This window comes from Peromyscus leucopus, chromosome 1 (assembly GCF_004664715.2).
Source record: "Peromyscus leucopus breed LL Stock chromosome 1, UCI_PerLeu_2.1, whole genome shotgun sequence".
Classification (NCBI taxonomy): domain Eukaryota; kingdom Metazoa; phylum Chordata; class Mammalia; order Rodentia; family Cricetidae; genus Peromyscus; species Peromyscus leucopus.
The window spans coordinates 145,556,398-145,576,023 of NC_051063.1; the positions used below are offsets into that span (position 1 = coordinate 145,556,398).

General features: G+C 42.9%; 1 protein-coding gene across 5 annotated transcripts in view; it reads right to left on the reverse strand.

The window, feature by feature from the left end:
• Positions 1 to 19,626, reverse strand: part of Ttc23 (tetratricopeptide repeat domain 23) — a 99,545-nt gene that overhangs the window by 71,023 nt on the left and 8,896 nt on the right. Inside the window, exons 1-2 of one of the 5 annotated variants that reach the window (XM_037198749.1) lie at positions 13,662 to 13,843; positions 3,815 to 4,014 (exon numbers count right to left, since the gene is read on the reverse strand). In XM_037198749.1, coding sequence (XP_037054644.1) covers positions 3,815 to 4,014; positions 13,662 to 13,713 — 252 coding nt within the window. In that variant the 5' untranslated portion in view covers positions 13,714 to 13,843. Of the gene's footprint in view, positions 1 to 3,814; positions 4,015 to 13,661; positions 13,844 to 19,626 lie in introns of those variants that run through there. The other 4 variants (XM_037198752.1, XM_037198753.1, XM_037198760.1 and 1 more) reach the window with 4 other exon arrangements.

Sequence of the window (19,626 nt, forward strand, 5' to 3'; positions counted from 1 at the left end):
TGGAACAGTGGCCTCTGATATCAGAAAGATTCCAGGCCTTAGAACAGCTGGTACAGGAGCAGCTAAATGCTCAACATATTGAAGAATTGACCAGTCCTCGAAATTCTCCTATATTTGTCATTAAAAAGAAATCTGGAAAATGGAGAATGGTAACAGATCTAGGAGCCATTAATATAGTGATCCAGACAATGGACTCTTTACAGCTAGAATTCTCTTGCCTTCTTTATTACCTAAAGGATAGTCTATTATAGTGAATGATTTAAAAGACTGGTTTTTTTTTTTACTATATTTTTACAAGAACAGGATAGAGAAAAATTTGCATTCGCCATGCCTACTTATAATAATTCCCAGCCTGTTAAAAGTTATCAGTGGAAAATTCTTCCACAAGGGAAGTTAAACACCTTTTGTCCATATTTTGTACAATAGCTATTGGGAAATAATTTGTAAACATGTTCTCCAATCTATAATTTACCATTATATGGATGATATCTTACTAGCTGATTCAGATGCAGATACCTTAGAAAAAATGTTTGAAGAAGTAAAGAAAAATTGCTCTGTTGGGGATTACAAATTTCCTGAAAAAAATACAGAGAGGAGATTCTATTAATTACCTGTGATATAAGATAGGTTTACAAAAAATTCAACCACAGAAAGTATAAATCAGGAGAGATCAATTATGAACTCAATGATTTTCAAAAATTGCTGGGAGATATTAACTGGCTATGATCCACAGTCAGATTAACTACTCAAGAACTAGGTAATTTATTTCTAAATTTATAAAATGATAAGGACTTAAACAGTCCAAGAAAATTATGACCTGAGTCTGAGAGAGAATTGGCTTTGGTAGAAAAGAAACTACAGGATGCACATGTGGTCCAGAGCTTGATTGTATCCTGGTATTACTGCCCTCTACTCATTCTCCTACAGGAATTCTTATCCAGAGAGAAGATAATATTTTAGATGGATATTTTTACCTCACAAACAGAGTAAAAATTTAAAGACCTATGTAGAAAAGGTTTCTGAAATGATTCTGGAAGGAAAATTGAGACTTCATCAATTAACAGGAATAGATCCAGTAGAAATTGTGGTCCTTTTACTAATGCTGAAATTGCCTTATTATGGGCAGAAAATGAACATCGGCAAAGAACTTGCAATAATTTCTTGTGAGAGATTCGCAACAAATATCCCCAAAGCAAGAGACTTTAGTTTATAAAAAGAACTAATTGGATCTTTCCTCACACCGTATGGGGAACACCAATTTCTGGAGCCCCTACATTCTATACTGATACAAATAAATCAGGAAAGACAGGTTATAAGTAAGGAAATTTAAGTAAAGTGGCTCAAAGCCCTTATGATTCTGTTCAAAAGTCAGAATTATATGCTATTCTCATGGTACCATTAGATTTTCCAGAACCTCTTATAGTTAGTGACTCTTGATATGCAGAAAGTTGTTTTATGTATCAAAACTGTTGAATTTATACCAGATGATTCAGAATTAACTTTGTTATTTATTCATTTACAAGAAATAATCAGAAATAGAAATCATCCCTTGTGTATAACACACATCAGATCCCATATGGGTCTACCAGGCCCTTTAGCACAAAGTAATGATGGAATTGATACGCTATTGGTAGGAAATGTGCTAGAAGCCTCAGAATTTCATAAGAAACACCATATTAACAGTAAAGGTTTGAAGAAAGAGTTTTCTATCACTTGGTAACAAGCCAAGGAAACTATAAAGAAATGTCCTACTTGTTCTTTGTATAACCAAACTCCATTACCTCCTGGAAGTAACCCAAAAGGTACCCAACAAAATGAAATGTGGCAAATGGATGTGTTTCATTCGTACAGTTTGGGAAGTTAAAGTATGCACACTATACCAGATATATATATCTAATTGCACTTTAAAAGATATGCAAATGGACTAGACATTGTGAATGCAATTCTTACCTGACAATTGTTCTTATTGTATATAGTTTTACTGTGTTAGAATTAAAACCTTCCCTTTTTATTTAGACAAAAAGGGAGAAATGCTGTGGGAAATTTTTATAGCACTCTGACACTCCTGAGACTGCCAATAAAGTTTACCTTGAATCAGAGAGCAGAGCTAGCTGCTAGCTGACCAGAATTAGACATAGAGGTTTTGGAGGCCCAGGACATACAGAGAGACACAGGAAAGCAGTAGGAAGGGGCTTAGAAAGATTTGTGGCCACTTTTGGATTGAGGAAGGAGAGAGAGAGAGAGGAGGTCACTGGTAGCATCTTCGCTGCTTCTCTGATCAATCAGGTTTTTACCCCAATATCTGACTCCCAAGTTTCACTTAATAACAGAACAATATAAGTAATCACTGCAGCAGATTGAAGGAGACTGAAGAAATACTGCATCTATACTCATTGTATATCTGAGTATATCTCATATCTATTTATAGATCTGGGTTTTTTTTCTGGGGGGGTTGTTTTTTACAAATTATGTGACACTTTTACATAAGTATTAGTTTCCTAATTTTAATCACTGTGCTGTGGTTATATGGAAGAATATTCTTATTCTTTTCCTCTCTCTTTTTTTTTTATTTAAGAAAAAATTTTATTCATTTTATATACCAACCACAGATCTCCCTCTCATCCCTTCTCCCACTCCCCCCAGCCTTAATCTCCACCTCCATCCCCTTCTCCAAAAGGGAAAAGTCTCCCATGGGGAGTCAGTAAAGTCTCATATATTCAGTTGTGGCAGGACTAAGACCCTTCCCCCTCCATCAAGGCTGAGCAAGGTGTCCCACCATAGGTAATGGGCTCCAGAAAGCTAGTTCATGCACCAGGAATAGATCCTGATCCCACTGCAGGGCCCCCCCAAACAGACCAAGCTACACAACTGTCTCTCATAAGCTGCTCTAGAACTTGTCACGATGACCATCTTTCTGACATCTCAATCCAAACATATAAATTCCTCTAAGCCTGTGATCTTCCCCTATGTGCATCTGGCACTTTTACAACACTAGGAAGACATTAGACATACAATAGATATTTGTGCAATAAATGAATGGCCAGACAGGGCCTGGCATATGAGAATGAGTGAGTGACTGGGTAACCTTTGTGAGGGGGGGATGGGAAGGAAGATGCAGGGAACAAGAAAGGAAAGAGCAGCAGAACGGGCTCCAGGGAAGCAGAAATTTCGTGCAATCTGGGCTGTGATCCACTGTAGGTCTGGCACGTACTAAAAATCAATACATTCTTGAACTTTCTATTACTGTGATCAAAATACCCCATGGAAACAACTAATGAGGAGTTTGCTTTAGCCCAGGGGTTCTGAGGGCTCAGTCCATCATGACAAGGAGAGCGTGGGAGCAGGGGTGGCCACATCACAGCAGTCAGGAAGCAAAGGGAAATGCTGGCCCTCAGCACGCTTCTTCCTTTCTCTTCTTCCATTTCCCTAGAGCCTAAGCCCATGGGGATGCACCATAGGTACACACAGTCAGCAAGAGCCTTTAGCTTCTGGTTGCTCCTTTCCGGAAACACCTTCACAGACATGCCACCACCACCCACCCGCCCCCATCCCACTCTCCTAATGATTCGGAATCCAGTCATGCAGACAATGAAGGCCAATCATTATAGCCAGTAAACGTTGGCTATTGGCATGCCAACCACAGAGCTAGGAGTGGGAGAGCCCACACTCACGACGGAAGGCAGGCTCTCTCTTAAGGGCTCTCTTGAATCTCACAGGCCTGAGGTTAGAAACGTAGTCCCATCTACCTTGCTTCTCAGGCTGTGATGCGGGCTCCACTCGTGGGGAGCAGGTGTGTGACCTCAAGGTTCCTTACCTCATGGCTGTTGGAGTAGGACTTTGCTCTCTCTTCGCACAGGTGGAGTTTCTCTCGAGGGGGCTGGAACAGTGCTGTCTGAGGCAGCTTGTTGGGGGTCCTCTTTTTAGAAGTGACGCTGACAGCAGCAACGACTTCGTCAAGGTGGCTGGACATGGGGACTTCCTGTGATTCCTGCATGTTCTCATACACATTGTCCTCTAATCGTCAGGTGAAAAAGAAAGGCATTAAGCGATCGTTTTCAGAGCCACTTTTAAAAATTCACACTTTTTTTCTCTAGAACTCCAGGTTAACAGCTAGGAAAATGCCAACATTATGCCTATCACTTCTTTAAAATGAAAAACCTTCCATCTCAAAAGGGCATGGTGGCTGGTGTTGAGTTCTTTTTAAAGTTTCAGGCTTATTTCCGCTAAACAAAACACAGATATCCCAACAGAAATGACGTTGAGTCCAAACAATTCACAAGGATGCTGTATGAAATGAGTACATATTGAATCAACTGAACTCCAACTGACCCTGAGGCAGAAAGCAAATGATTGTGGTTAATCTTTCAATATGGATAAGATGGAGTAATTTATCTTATTGCCTAAAATAATCACAACAACAAAACAAAACAAAACAAAACAAAACAAAAACAACAAAACCCTAGACAGACAAAAAAGTTACAAAACAAAAAGATTTAAAAGACAGGACCCTGGCCAGGCACATGCCTTTAATTTCAGCACTTGGGAGACAGAGGCAAGTGGATCTCTGTGAGTTCAAGGCCAGGCTGGTCTATAGAGCAAGATCCAGGACAGGCACCAAAGCTACACAGAGAAACCCTGTCTTGAAAACAAAAACAAAAACAAGACAGGACCTGGCAATAGACAGTGATTTTTCCCTGCTATCCTCCCAGTCCCTCCCCATCTCCCCTCTGCCCTGCACCCCATCCACTCCTCCTCCATTTCTATTCAGAAAAGGGCAGGCCTCCCGTGCATATGCATAAAACACAGCACATCAAGTTGCAGTAAGACTAAGCGCCTCCCCATGTATTAAGGCTGGGCAAGGTGACCCAGTATGAGGAGTAGGGTCCCAAAAGCCAGCAAAGGAGTCAGAGACAGCCCCTGCTCCTCAAACTATACAACTCTCACACACACGCAGCAGGCCTAGGTCGGTCCCACACAGGCTCCCTGGTTGTCAGTTCAGTCTCTGTGAGCCCCTATGAACCCAGGCTGATTCTGTGGGGTTTCTTGTGATGTCCTTGACCCCTCTGGCTCCTACAATCCTTCATCCCTTTCTTCAGCAGGATTCTCTGAGCTCGGCCTAATGTTGACTGTGGGTCTCTGCATCTATTTCCATCAGTTGCTGAATGAAGCCTCTCTGATGTCAACTGGGCTAGGTACCAATCTATGAGTATAGTGGACTATCATTAGGCATCATTACATTGACATTTATTTTTCTCCAGTCCTGTTTGGTTCTATCCCAGGTCTCTGGGCCATCCAGCCTCTGGGTCCTGGGCCATCCAGCCTCTGGATCCTGGCCTTCTAGGCAGTGTTAGGGGTATGCATGGGTCTCAGGCTGGACCAGTCATTGGTTGGCCACTCCCACAATCTCTGAAGACACTGATTCTTGAGAGATGAAAAAAGTCAATGAGTCAGTTGGTGGTGGCGCACTCCTTTAATCCCAGCACTCTGGAGGCAGAGCCAGGCAGATCTCTGTAAGTTTGAGGCCAGCCTGGTCTACAGAGTGAGTTCCAGGACAGCCAGGGCTATACAGAGAAGCCTTGTCTCAAAAGGAAGAAAGAAAAGAAAAAGAAAAAAAGAAAGAAAAGGAGGAAAGGAAGAAATAAAGGAAGGAAGAATGAAAGAAAAAGAAAGAAAGGAAGGAAGGAAGGAAGGAAGAAAGGAAGAAAGAAAGGAAGAAAGAAAGGAAGGAAGGAAGGAAGGAAGGAAGAAAAAAGTAAACAAACCAAGACCTCAATTGCCTCAGTTTATTATTTGAGTGTTTCTAGGACACAGGGCAAGGGAGAAGGACCCAAGAAGTTACTAGTGGACCCTGAGAAGGAAGAGAACTGAGAGCTTGGGAGACGAATGTGGCTAGAGGTAACAGGCTAGTTTACTGAGAAGGAGAATGCCGCACAGGAAGAGGGCCTGAGATTAACTGAGGAGTCCCCTCAGATACGGGGAAAGATGTTAATCAGTGTGTAAGAAAGAACCTTCTGTAACTTTAAAAGGAATGTGCCTAGTACCCATTCAGGATGGCACTGTCTATTCCTAGAAGTTAAACAAGAAAATGACGTATTGGGTAAAGTACTCAGCAAGGTGTTTTTTCCTCAGTCGTAGAGAATAATTAACCCCAGACCCAACATTGCTTAGAGTTACCTGATGAAGGAGAGATTCGGGAAATAAAGGCTCATGATGAGAACATTTAACTCAAACCAACACCCAATTAATGTGGATGTTGAATCAACAGAAAAAGACATCACAACATTTATTGTGGTTGCATTCCATGAAACACAATTCCATGGAGAAAAACTTCTTCAAAAGACTCAAATTGAACTTAGAAAAACACATTCTAGGTAGGATCTACGTGGGTGACAGGTTAAGCACTGCAGAGGGGAAGAGCGACTTGCAGACACAGCAACAGAAACTAGGGAAAGGAAACTCAGTGACTGAGCTGCGAGGCGACAGCAAAGGGCACCATATGCAGATAATTTAGGTCTCTAAAGGCAAGCAGACGGGAGGCCCGTGTGAACAATTCATGGCCAGACTTTTTCCAAACTGAGAAAAGTACAAACCCAGAGATCCTGGAGTCTAAAGAGCAGTAAACACAGAAACACAAAGAAAATGCATAGAGGCCCATCATAACCCAAAACTGTGAAAAAGGAAACCATTAGTAGTCAGGAGAAAAGAAACACTATGTACTCAAAATAAGACAAGTTGGGTGTGGTCGTTCACACCTGTAAACCCAGCCCTTGAGAGGTGGAGGCTGGAGGATCAGGAGTTCAAGGTCAGCCTCAGCTACAAAGTGAGTTCAAGACTACCCTCTGCTACATGAGATCCTGAATTAGTTTGCTTCTCTGTTGTTATGATGAACACCATGAGGTTTTATCAAAAGCAACTTGGGAAGGAAAGGGTTCATTTGGCTCACACTTCAACATCACAGCCCATCACTAGGGCAAGTCTTGGCAGGAACTCAAGCAGGAATCCGGAGACAGAATGGGAACAGAGACCATGGAGGGGTGCTGCTGACTGGCTTGCTCTCCATCACTTGCTTGGCCTGCTTTCTTATACAGCTCAGGACCACGGTTCCCAGGAGTAGCACCGCCCACAGTCATTTGGGCTCTCCCACATCAATCATTAAGAAAATGCCCATAGACTTGATGTGATAGGCCAATGTGAGGGAGGAATCCTCTCAACTGATGTTCCCTCTTCCCAGGTGACCCCAGTGTGTGTCAAGTTGACAACAATAACAAGAAAACCAGTCAGCATGGCTCAATTAGTAAATGGCAAAGCAAACCCTGGTATAGCTGTACAGAAAAAACAACAACAACAACAACACTACTCAACAATGAAATAGGACTGACTGCTGTGCCAGTGAATCTCAACAGAGCTCTGCCGAGGTGGGGGGGGGGCAGAATGCACACTGTGTGACTCTATTCCTACACAGCTTAAGGAAGTCTAACCCAATGGCTGGTGATCTGAAGCAGTTCAGTGGTGCCTCACAGTGGACCGCAGAGAGTGGTTGGTGTTGGTGAGAAGAGGCAAGGAGAAGGCGGGTAGGGAAAGATGGGGAGTGCGCGCGTGTGCGTGTGCGTGTGCGTGTGCGTGTGTGTGTGTGCGCGCGCGCGCGCGCGCGCGCGCGCGCACGTGTAGTGGAATGATTACAAGGGAGCATGAGGAGCGTTTGCTCTGACGGTCATGTCCACATTATAGGATTATGATGGTCGTTTATGGGCGTACACCTGTCAAAATTGATCAAACTTACACTTTTGTGCCAGTTAATAAAGGTGCTAAAAAACCACACATACAAACCAGCCTTTCTCTGCTGGGATTTGTCAATCTTGATTCTGTCATTTGCTTCAGCAGCACGTTGAGTTTCATCCTGCCATCATTCATTTAGTGATCAACTCAACATTTATTGGGCTCTGCTATCAGCAACGTAACCTCCTAGTGTACAAGGTGGCAAATGGGAGCCCAGGAAAGTAAAATCCAGCAGGTAAAAAGACTGCAGAAGCCTGGTGGCTAGTCAGACTTCAGAAATGGGAGCCACTTCGGCAGGGGCATTCAGCTGGTTTGCAAAGACTTTGGAGGCCAGAGAAGAGAAAGCACCCAAGCAAGGCGACTGACTATCCAGTAACCTTTGGAATTGGGAACACGAGATGAATGCATGGCCAGCTGCTGGCAGGGTGTGTGGTGTGCGGTGAGCGTGGCACACCACAGCCACAGATGTTACTGTGCCTTCCCCCAGGAGGGCTACTGACAGATGTGACGAAGAGTCGGCAAACAGAAATACAGGTTCCGCAAAAGGAGGGCCCTACAATCCAATAAATGGGTAGACCGGGACAAGCATTTTACTTAAGTTCTTTCTAAGCCTCGGATGTGGCATAACGCCCAAGACTTTCTCACAGACAGTACTTTCCCAGCACCTTTTTTTTTTTTTTTTTTTTGGTTTTTTTCGAGATAGGGTTTCTCTGTGTAGCTTTGTGCCTTTCCTGAATCTCACTCTGTAGACCAGGCTGGCCTTGAACTCACAAAGATCCGCCTGCCTCTGCCTCCTGAGTGCTGGGATTTAAGGTGTGCACCACCACTGCCCAGCCTTTCCCACACTTTTGACCATGAGAGGCTCCCCACCTCCCCCATAGCATAAAGCTTATGGAACCAGCACTTTGCAAATACTGCCTGAGGTACCCCTATGACCCCCATCTTATAGGAGCAAAGTGGGGGGCTGTTTCAGGCTAAAAAGGCACTGATTTTGAGCTAAAAGTGTGACCGACTTTATTAGGCAGAACTAGTGAGCCATAGGTTTTTAGCAGGGAAGGGGGATGAAGGTGTTCCTGAGGCTATTAATCTCTAATTCACAGACAACGTCACCAAGCTCTGAGAGATAGAGTGGCCACTAACTTTCAAGCTTTAGCCATTCTGGTGCCATCCTGATGACTTTTATATCTCAGTATTCAGTCCATATTCACATTGGTTAACTTTTTCTTTAAATCTGTATGCTTCAAAAGAAAAACCAAAATGCTGCTGGGTGTGGTGGCGCATGCCTTTAATCCCAGCACTCTCGAGGCAGAGGCAGATGGATCCCTGTGAATTCAAGGCCAGCCTGGTCTGCAGCTGGAGCTGTTACACAGAGAAGCCCTGCCTTGAAAACCAGAAACAAACAAACAAACAAACAAGCCCCAATGCCTACTTCAGATTCATTCTTACAACAACGAATGGTGGTAGTTTCAGTGTGCCAGCTACATTCCCACAACACACATCAAAATACAAATAGTATTATTTTAAAAGGGTGCCAGAGTCCCACCTAAGAACACAAGTCTAATTACTGCATGCATTTGGAAGTTCTAACTTCTAAATTGGAGCCTAATTATCTTTAGTTTATACTCAGAGTGGCATTTTCCTAAAAACTGACTTATTGACTGACTTAGGGCCCGGGAGACGGCTCAGCTGGCCAGCCTTGCAAACATGAGGACTTCAGTTTGATTCCCAGAAATCAGGTTTTTAGGAAAAAAATCTAGGTTTGGCAGTGTGTGTTTGTAATCCCATTGTGTGGGAGGCAGAGATGGGTGGATCCCCGGGACTCAGGGACAGCTAGCCTAGCCTAAACATCGAATCTCAGATCCCAGTGAGAGATCTCATCTCAAAAAAAAATCAAGGTGGGTGGATCCTGAGGAATTACACCTACAGTGTCTGACCTCCATACAGATGTACACACACGCACAAGTGCACAAACAATAAAAATAAAATAAATTTATAATGCTCTTAACATACGTTAAAGCGTCTCCCAAGAAAGTCTCATGTCTTCAGTAAAGGTATGTGGTCTAACCATCACCTCCTTACCCGAAGTTAAAAATAGTTAATGACTATACTAATGTGATCATGCAGAATTAAGTCAGTTACATGGTGGTAGTGGAAGTTAGAGAAACAGAAGCAAGGTGTGTGGGGGCTAGGGGGTGGGGCTGCTGAATGGAATACGTGCTGCAACCTCAGATCTGCTTAGATACATAACTTAAAGGAAGACAGTGAAGACAGACCCCACCATTTTCATTCTGGGCATGCTGGGACTCTAGAGTTAGTATTTAATCACTCTGGGACAAGTCCCATGGCTGGTTTACAATAAAGTTTTATTGGAAACTGGTCACATTCATTTATTTACATAACGTCTATGGCTACTTTTGCATTACAAAGAGCCTGGCTTATTTATGACCTCGCCCTTCCCAGAAAACCACAATGATGCCAGTGGATAGAAGCAGCAGGATAAAACGGAGAAGCCAGTTTAAGAAGACAATTAACTTCGTTCACTTGAATGGATTTGAGATTGTAAAAGAAATTTACATAAAAACGTTCCCTTTGGAAGTTAGAAATATATCAATACTTCTGAGTGGTTTTATTTTTTTTGGTACTGGGGATGGAACCGCCCTTTTACTAAGGGCATACTGTTTTCATCCTTACTTCCAAATACCATTTGAGGCTGGCTAGAGGTCAGCCTGAAACAGGCTGGAGGAAGTGTGTTGATTTCTTCATAGTCTAAAGCAGAGCTCTGGGGGCTGGAGACAAAGCTCAACCACCAAGAGCTCACGCTGCTGTGAGACCCAAACCAGTTCCCAGAACCCACACTTTGATGTTCTCAACCACCTCTCACCCCAGCTCCGGGGGATCCCATGCCCTCTTCTGGTCTCAAAAGGCCATCTGCACTCATGTGCACATACACACGTAATTCAAATTTTAAAATCCTTGGGGGGAAAAATCAAAATAAAGATTTACAGGCATCAGGAAGGATGCTGTCTTAGGGTTTCTATTGCTGTGATGAAGCACCATGACCAAAAATCAAGTTGGGGAAGAAAGGGTTTATTCAGCTTATACATCCTTCATCACCAAAGGAAGTCAGGACAGGAACTCAAACAGAGCCGGAACCTGGAAGCAGGAGCTGATGCAGAGGCCATGGAGGAGTGCTGCTTCCTGGCTTCCTTTCCCTGGCTTGCTCAGCCTGCTTTCTCATAGAACCCAGGACCACCAGCCTAGGGATGGCCTTCCCCATTCATCACTAATTGAGAAAACAATCTTACAGCTGGATCTCATGGAGGCATTTCTTCAGCTGAGGCTTCTTCCTCTCTTGTGTCAAGCTGACACACACAACCAGCCAGGACAGGTGTCTACTAAGAAAAAGGGAGCTTTTCTTTCCCTTGATTGCTGGGGACGTCTTTCTGTATGCTGCGAATATATGTTGTTCCCATTGGTGAATAAATAAGCTGCTTTGGCCTATGGCAAGGCAGCTTAGAAGCAGGCAGGAAATCCAAGGAGAGAGACAGGTAAGAGAAAGAGTCTGGGGAGAGACGCCAGCCTGCCGCCCAATGAACAACATGCCAGCAGACTGGTAACGCCATGGAACACATGGCGAAACATAGATTAATAGAAATGGGTTAATTTAAGATATAAGAGCTAGCTAGCAAGAGGCCTGCCATAGGCCATACAGTTTGTAAGTAATATTAAGCCTCTGAATAATTATTTTATAAGCAGCTGAGGGACCATGGTGCTGGGTGGGACCAGAGAAACTTAATGGCCACACTTGATAGCAATATGGAATGGAGGTCAAACAGAGATGGAGGAAGTGCCCAAGGTCCCGGTGTGAGAAAGCTGTAGGGGCTGCTACACATTTCCACTGACTTCCTCACTCTTGGGCAGCCCCTCAAAGCCCATTATCCAAACTGTGCCCAAGTCCCACTACACCGACCCAGTACTGTGCTGCATCCCGAGATGTTGGCTGGCATTTTAAAAAGTATCTTCTTGCCTTCTGCTTCCTCGTCTGTCCAACCCATGTTGGCTGATGAGATGGCCGTTTCAATAGGTGTTATGGTCTAGATAAATAGCCCAGACTATCGTTCAGATGCTGAGATTCAAGAACTTGCACTGTCCCAACTGCCTGTAGGATTCTGGCAACACTAACAACTGATAATTCGGTAAAGCTTGATGCCCCCCATCTTTATCACACAGGACTCTTACTACTACTGTGCAGTTTCAGTGAGCAGACAATGCTCTTCCCATTTTATTACTGCTACTCCTATTTTATTAATGGGGAAATGAAGCTGAGAGAAGCTAAATTACTTGAATAACATCATAGGGCCAGAAACATGACTCCAATCTTTTAATGATTTGCTAAAATTCTGTATCTTATTGGCTTCCACTCAAAATTTGTTATTTTGGACCTATGAACCCAATGTTAAGCTTTGAAATAGATTTCTCTTTTTATGTTTTCATGATAAAAAGTGGTTTGCTTCATTCTGCCTCTTAATAACATATCCTTACAACAAAACAAATACACAAACATATATACACGCATATACAGAGTGTTCATAGGTAGGATATAACATGGATTTTTTTACTAAAGTATTTTCGTTAAAACTGAGCCATTATTTCAATATTATAAGGCTCTCAAACAAATAAAAATAGAACTACCATATGATTCAGCTACACAACTCCTAGGCAGGCATATATCCAAAGGACTCTATATCCTACTACAGAGATATTTGCACATCCAATGTTTACTGTTGCTCTAGTCACAATAACAAGGATTATCAATGGGATCAGCCTAGATGTCTATCAAAAAATGAATGGATAATAAAAATGTAGTACATGTACACAGTAGGATTTTATTCACCCACTAACAAAATTTAAATTATGAGACTTGCAGGAAAATGGATGGAACTGGAAAATACTATATTAACCGGGGTAACCCAGGCTAAAAAAGGCAAATATTACATGATCTCCCTGTATGTGGATCCTAGCTTTGGGACTGTTATATATGTACATCTAGGAGGAAGTAAGTGGGTAAAGCCAGGAAGTTGCCCAATGGGGGGGGGCATTGAGGGAGAGAGGTGGGGAGGGTAATAGAACCTATGTGATATGAAAGTAGAAGCTGGATAACTGGAGGGGGGTGGGAAGGGCACCTGGTTGGGGAAATGGGAGTGAAAAGGAGAACCCATCAAACCTAGGCAAGCATGAAAATGATAGGAGAAAACCTGTTATTTCATAAGCTAATTGAAACAAACGAGCAAATAGGAATTTCACATGAAGACCTAGATTTCTGGGGTTTCTGTCTTCTTGGAAAACTCAGAACATCTGTCAACATTAGGCCCAGGCAATAGTCAGCCAGGGCAAAGAGGTAGCTGTCCCTACAGGCCAGGGACCTCGCGAGCTCTCCAGGGACGCAGCTCCCCATTGGCTCCCGGGCATAGCAGAGTGGTCACCGTTTGTCATGGTGCCGCCGTTTCTCTTCGTGTGTGACAGACAGCAAGTTTCTGGTTTTGTCTCTCTTCTGAAGTGAGAGGGATGGAGCGGACACAGAGGGGTGTGATTTTCCTGGCCCATGCCACTCAGTCCCCAGATTTCATCTAAGGCACTGTTGGCTCTAGGACACTGCTATGTCACACATCATTTGCGACTTGCCCTTAACTGCAGCATGTGCTCTAATCTCAGAGACATTTAACTGCCAGCGTAAATGTGTGTTTCTGAACGACAGGAGTCGTGCTACCCGCCTGACTTCCACAAGGATCTGAATCAGTGACCTTGTTTTAAATACACGTTTTCAGTGTGTCTAGGGCCATGCAGGAACACCGTTAGTTGGAAGACCTCTTCTTCAGTTCACTTACTTTGAGCTACGCGCTTATCAGCAGCTGTTTTCCCTTTCTTTGTAACAGCCATAGCGGGGGCTTAACTTTTCATGCGAAATCAGCCCCGGCTCCATACACCACCTTCTCCCTGCCAGCCTTGAACTCAGCTTCACAGGCCTTTCTCGGTCCTAGGCACTCACAACTGCCAGTCAGACTCACCCAATCAATGGATGCTCTTCCTTCTTCCAGACCTGCCTAGTAGAGTGCTGAGACACACGATAGGCCTCAGATCACAGTGAGCAGAAGAGGCCTGGAGTAGTGGATCTCAGCCTTCCCGTTCCAAGGGGCAATATTTAAAATAGGTAACAACTAGAAGATCAGGGGATCCACTCATCTGCGTAGGTGGCCACTATGCAAGAACAGGATTTGGAGGATCCCCAGTGTTCCAGCTGGTAACTTTTTGGTGCTGACTTGTGGGAAGATGTAGGGGGCCTAAGAGAAGAGGGCATGTAGTTGACTGTTATTTTCAGGTGTGTTACTTTTGTTTATGTTGCATTTGTTTAACTCTGTGAAGCTGTGTTACAGTGCCTGCTGAAACAGTTGGTAGGCTAATCAAGAAGCGACCAATAGCAAGGCAGGAGAACGGATGGGCGGGGCTGGCAGGAGGGAGAATATACAGAGTAATCTAGGAGAGAGCTTGGAGCCAGAGGAGGAGGAGGACTCCAGGGGTCAGCCACCCAGCTACACAGCGAGCCACAGAGTAAGAGTAAGCTTTACAGAAGTTAGAGAACAGGAGGAGCCCAGAGGCAAAAGGTAGTTGGAATAAGTTAAGGAAAGCTGGCAAGAAACTAAGCCAGGCTAAGGCTGGGCGTTGATAATGAAGAATAAGCCTCCATGTGTGATTTATTTGGGAGCTGGGTGGTGGACCCCACAAAAGACCAAAGGCCAACCAACAACAATAAATTGGTGTACCAACTTGGGGCTGGAATTTCCATCTAGAGCCTGAGAAAGCTGAGCAATAACAAAAAGGGACACGGCTCCTTTAAGAGTTTCAGCAGGACAGTTTCTGCTTGCTGGTCACTGAGCCATTGAGCAGCTAGTATGTTAAGAACAAAAAAACTAAGTAAAAACGCCTGCCGCAGTGCAAGCAGTGGCATTCTGGAGCTCTAGGAAGGTTGACTGCAGTTTCCAATCAGACAAACCTCCAAATGGCCTCGAGTTTCATGCTTGGTTTTCAAGACCAGAGAAGTGGGCGGAGCCATCTGAGGGCCATGTGCACATGGAGAAACCAGGTGTAGGTTAGCAGGTTGAAAGTTTGCTTATGCGGCCAAAAAAGACTAGAGATACGCACTAAAGGAGGTCCAGATGGAAAAAAACTCTAAACAGGTCATAATGTGTTTAACCATATGCATAGGCTTAAGAAAGAAAAAAAGGGTATAGAGTCGTAGAAATAAATTGTTCAAAAATGGTCTTTAAAGAGAGTAAAAGTAGGGCTAGAGAGATGGCTCAGAGGTTAAGAACACTGGCTGTTTTCCAGAGGTCCTGAGTTCAATTCCCAGCAACCACATGGTGGCTCACAACCACCTGTAATGAGATCTGGTGCCCTCTTCTGGCCTGCAGTCATATATGCTGTATACATAATAAATAAATAAATCTTTTTTTTTAAAGAGAGTAAAAGTAATATAAAAAGGAAAAAAGCCACATAAAATGGGAGATGTACAGGTAGTTTGGATTCTGTTTGTTATTGAGTTGATTTTGAATTTTTTGACTGTTGGAAAGCAAAAGACAGCTGCTAGGACACATGAGATTGTGAACTGGACTGCTAAATTGAACCAACCTAGATACTTCAGGGCTATCTTTAAAAAAATAAATCAAAAAATACATTTTTCAAATGGAAATAAAAAATGCTTGGAGTTTTGTTCCCACAGGAGATGAGAGGCTGTGGATCCCTTCAGGGTTAATATGGATCAGGTTTGATCAGTCGAGACCTCCTGAGACTTGACAGGTGATATCTATCAACAAAGGTTACTGCTGGTCTTCCCAGGACTTGGTCATTATCTCAAATTTTCTCTCTGGGGCCCTAGAGAATCTTCATCCACAGACTGCAGGAAGAAATATGGAGAAAACTATGCCCACATTCCGAAGAGTTGGGGGGTGTGGGTGGTTTTTGGTTATTTGATGGGTTATGGATGTTTGTTATCATTTAGGGGAATATAGTTTATTGATACAAATTTAAAGTTATTTTGTTACCCTGTGTATATGTTTCTACATTTGTTTAAAGAATTTTTGTATATTGAAAAGAAGGGGTTTTTTTTTTTTTTTTTTTTTAAGGTTCTATTCTTGTTTAAGGTATTGTACCGATACAGTTTATTTAAAAACATAAGGTAAAGTTCTAGTTTTTGTGTTAGACCTGGAAGAATGAGGGCAGGATCCTAACAACTGGATAATAGCATAAGTAGTATATTATTACAATTTTAAAAAGAAGAAAATAAAACAGCAAACTAGTGATAGGCAAATCTGGAAATTCTCTTTATGCTGGTCCCTGAGGGCAGGCAGCTGTAAATGCCTGAATGCTAACATTGTCTCCTGTGCAATTAGTGGGCAAGAAGCATGGAGAAGTAACATACCTGGGCATGAAAAAAAATTTAAAATAAAGACATAAGAAGTTGTAGTTTTTGAAATGCTATAGGATAGTCAAGAAACATAGATCAGTAGTTAGTCATTTATAACAATCAAATTTGTAGATATGTTAGGTATGTTTTCTAGGTTAAATAAATATATTTTAGATATATGGTCTTTTTTTTAGATTTATTTATTTATTATGTATACAACATTCTGCCTCCATGTAACCTTGCAAGTCAGAAGAGGGCACGAGATCTTATTATAGATGGCTGTGAACCACCACATGGGTGCCGGGAATTGAACTCAGGACCTCTGGAAGAGCAGTCAGTGCTCTTAACCTCTGAGCCATCTTTACAGCCACTAGATAGATGCTCTTTAAATACGTCAAAGAGCTATAGAATATGGCATTTAAAATGTTTTGTTAACTTAAGGTTTTTCATGACAATGAGACACATCTGTTCCTGGTAGCACCAATTTACTTCAGAGAAGATGATGGGCATTGAAGACATTCCATATGGAGTTTGCTTTTGTTGTGGCAAGATTAGCCACTAGGCAAAGAAACTGTTCTTTTTTTTTTTTTTTTTTTTTTTGGTTTTTCGAGACAGGGTTTCTCTGTGTAGCTTTGCGCCTTTTCCTGGAACTCACTTGGTAGCCCAGGCTGGCCTTGAACTCACAAAGATCCGCCTGGCTCTGCCTCCCGAGTGCTGGGATTAAAGGCGTGCGCCACCACCGCCCGGCAAGAAACTGTTCTTGCCTTTGACTGCTGACAGTGTGCTGTGCAGACTGGACATGCAGGACACACAGGAAATAGTCTGTTGAACTTTGCCAAAACAAGGCAAGACAGTCCTTCAAAATTCCTGCTTCACAGAAGAGTCTGCCAGATATTCTGTAGGACACAGAGGAAAGCGACTGATGAACATTGCCACAAGGCAGGACAGTCCAAAATTCCTGCTTCATAGAAAAGTCTGCCAGATACTCTAGACCTGAGGCTGAAGATGGATGCCCCAACGTTGCAGAGGAACTTTGGGTGACTTTCCAGGCAGCCAAATGTCTCTGTTGTTAGATAATATTATTTCCTTTTGGGTCTTTGATGGAGTTGAAGACTAAATATTTATAGTTGCAGTTTTTCTTAATTATGAAAGAAAGTAAACTAGGTGTAAAACTTTGGATTCATTAAGATAGGACAGATAATGCATTATTTTCTCTGACTATGCCAACTACAAATGGACAGAATATAGAGAATGCAATCCTTACTTGATAATTGTTATTGTATATAGTTTTACTATGTTTAAGTTAAAACCTTTCACTTTTATTTAGACAAAAAAGGGGGAATTTAGTAGAATATTTAAAGGCGTGTTACTTTTATTCATGTTGCATTTGTTTAACTCTGCGAAGCTCTATTTCTGTGCCTGTCTAAAACATCAGATGGGCTAATCAAGAACTGACCAATAGCAAGGCAGGAGAAAAGATAGGTGGGGCTGGCAGGAGAGAGAATATGTAGAGGAAGAAATCTAGGAGGAGAGAGCTAGGAGCCAGAGAAGGAGAAGGATTCCAGGGGCCAGCCACCCAGCTACACAGCAAGCCACAGAGTAAGAGTAAGCTTTACAGAAGTTAGAGAACAGGAGGAGCCCAGAGGCAAAAGGTAGTTGGAATAAGTTAAGGAAAGCTGGCAAGAAACTAAGCCAAGCTAAGGCTGGGCATTGATAATTAAGAATAAGCTTCCATGTGTGATTGACTGGGGAGCTGGGTGGCAAGCCCCCCAAAAGACCAAAGACCAACCAACAACAATAAGGGCAGGTGTCCTCAGGGCAACGGCTCTTAAGAAATAACCATCATGATTGTGTCAGAGTATATGAGTTAAAAAAAAACCTGACCCAGATAAAGAAACGGCATTGGGAAATACCACAGACAAACACAAAACACTGAGACTAAGTAAAAATAAAACAGAAACTGTGATTAAACCCACAGTAACTCCAGAAACTAAAGGAATAATTTAAAATATTTACACAAGCTTAAGATCTGGCCCAGGTAGTTCCAGTGGTGAATTCTACCAAGCCATAAAAAAAAAGAAGCAAAGTCAGACTCACACACTGTGGAGCATTTTGAAAAGCACTATATGAAGTTATAGACACATGAGACATAGCAAATCAATATCTTTCTGTAAGTATATACTGAACCTCAGATGTAGCAACATAAAGAACCATATACTGTGGCCAAAAAGTTTATTAAGAGAATGGAAAGTTGGATTAATGTATGATGCCAGGCAGTGGTGGCACACACCCTTAATCCCAGCACCTGGGAGACAAAGGTAGGCAGATGTCTGTGAGTTCAAAGCCAGCCTGGTCTACAGAGTAAGTTCTAGAATAGCTAGGGCTTCACAGAGAAACCCTGTCTCAAAAACAAAACAAAACAAAAATGAGCTATGTACTATATTCACAGAGAAGAAAACCACTTCATTGTGATAGATGCAGGGGAAATAGTTTTTTCTTTATTTTTTTTAAAAAAGTGTGTGGGAGCCAGGTGGTGGTGGTAGTGGTGGTGGTGCTGGTGGTGCACGCCTTTAATCTTAGCACTCAGGAGGCAGAGGTAGGTGAATCTCTGTGAGTTTGTGGCCAGCCTGGTCTACAAAGTGAGTTCCAGGAAAGGCTCCAAAAGCTACACAGAGAAACCCTGTCTCGGGGAAAAAAAAAAAAAAAAAGTGTGGAAATGCTGTGGGATGGTCTGTATGTCAAATTGCTCTGATTGATCAATAAATAAAACACTGGTTGGCCAGTGGCCAGGCAGGAAGTAGGTGGGACAAGGAGAGAGGAGAATTCTGGGAAGCAGAAGGCTGAGGCAGAGAGACACTGCAGCCGCCGCCATGACCAGCAGCATGTGAAGATGCCGGTAAGCCACCAGCCACGTGGCAAGGTATAGATTTATGGAAATGGATTAATTTAAACTATAAAAACAGTTAGCAAAAAGCCTGCCACGGCCATACAGTTTGTAAGTAATATAAGTCTCTGTGTTTACTTGGTTGGGTCTGAGCGGCTGTGGGACTGGTGGTTGACAAAGATTTGTCCTGACTGTGGGCAAGGCCGGAAAACTCTAGCTACAAATGGCGCCCAACGTGTTGGCAAAAGTTTCTACCTAAAACCTGAGAAAAGATTCTAAAATGGAGCTAAAAACAGCTTCCTAATTGTCTCTCTCAAATGAGCGGCAGCCTGCCGGTTTGAGCTACTGGCGGGTTCCTAGCATGCAAGTTCGGTCTGCAGTATGGCGGGAATGAGGCCTCTGCAAGTGGCACATTAAGCTGCATGGTGGATTTAGCCTTTACTAGTACAAAAAAAAAAAAAAAAGAGGTGTCTGGGCTACTGGGCTACACACTGCTTGGATAAAAGCA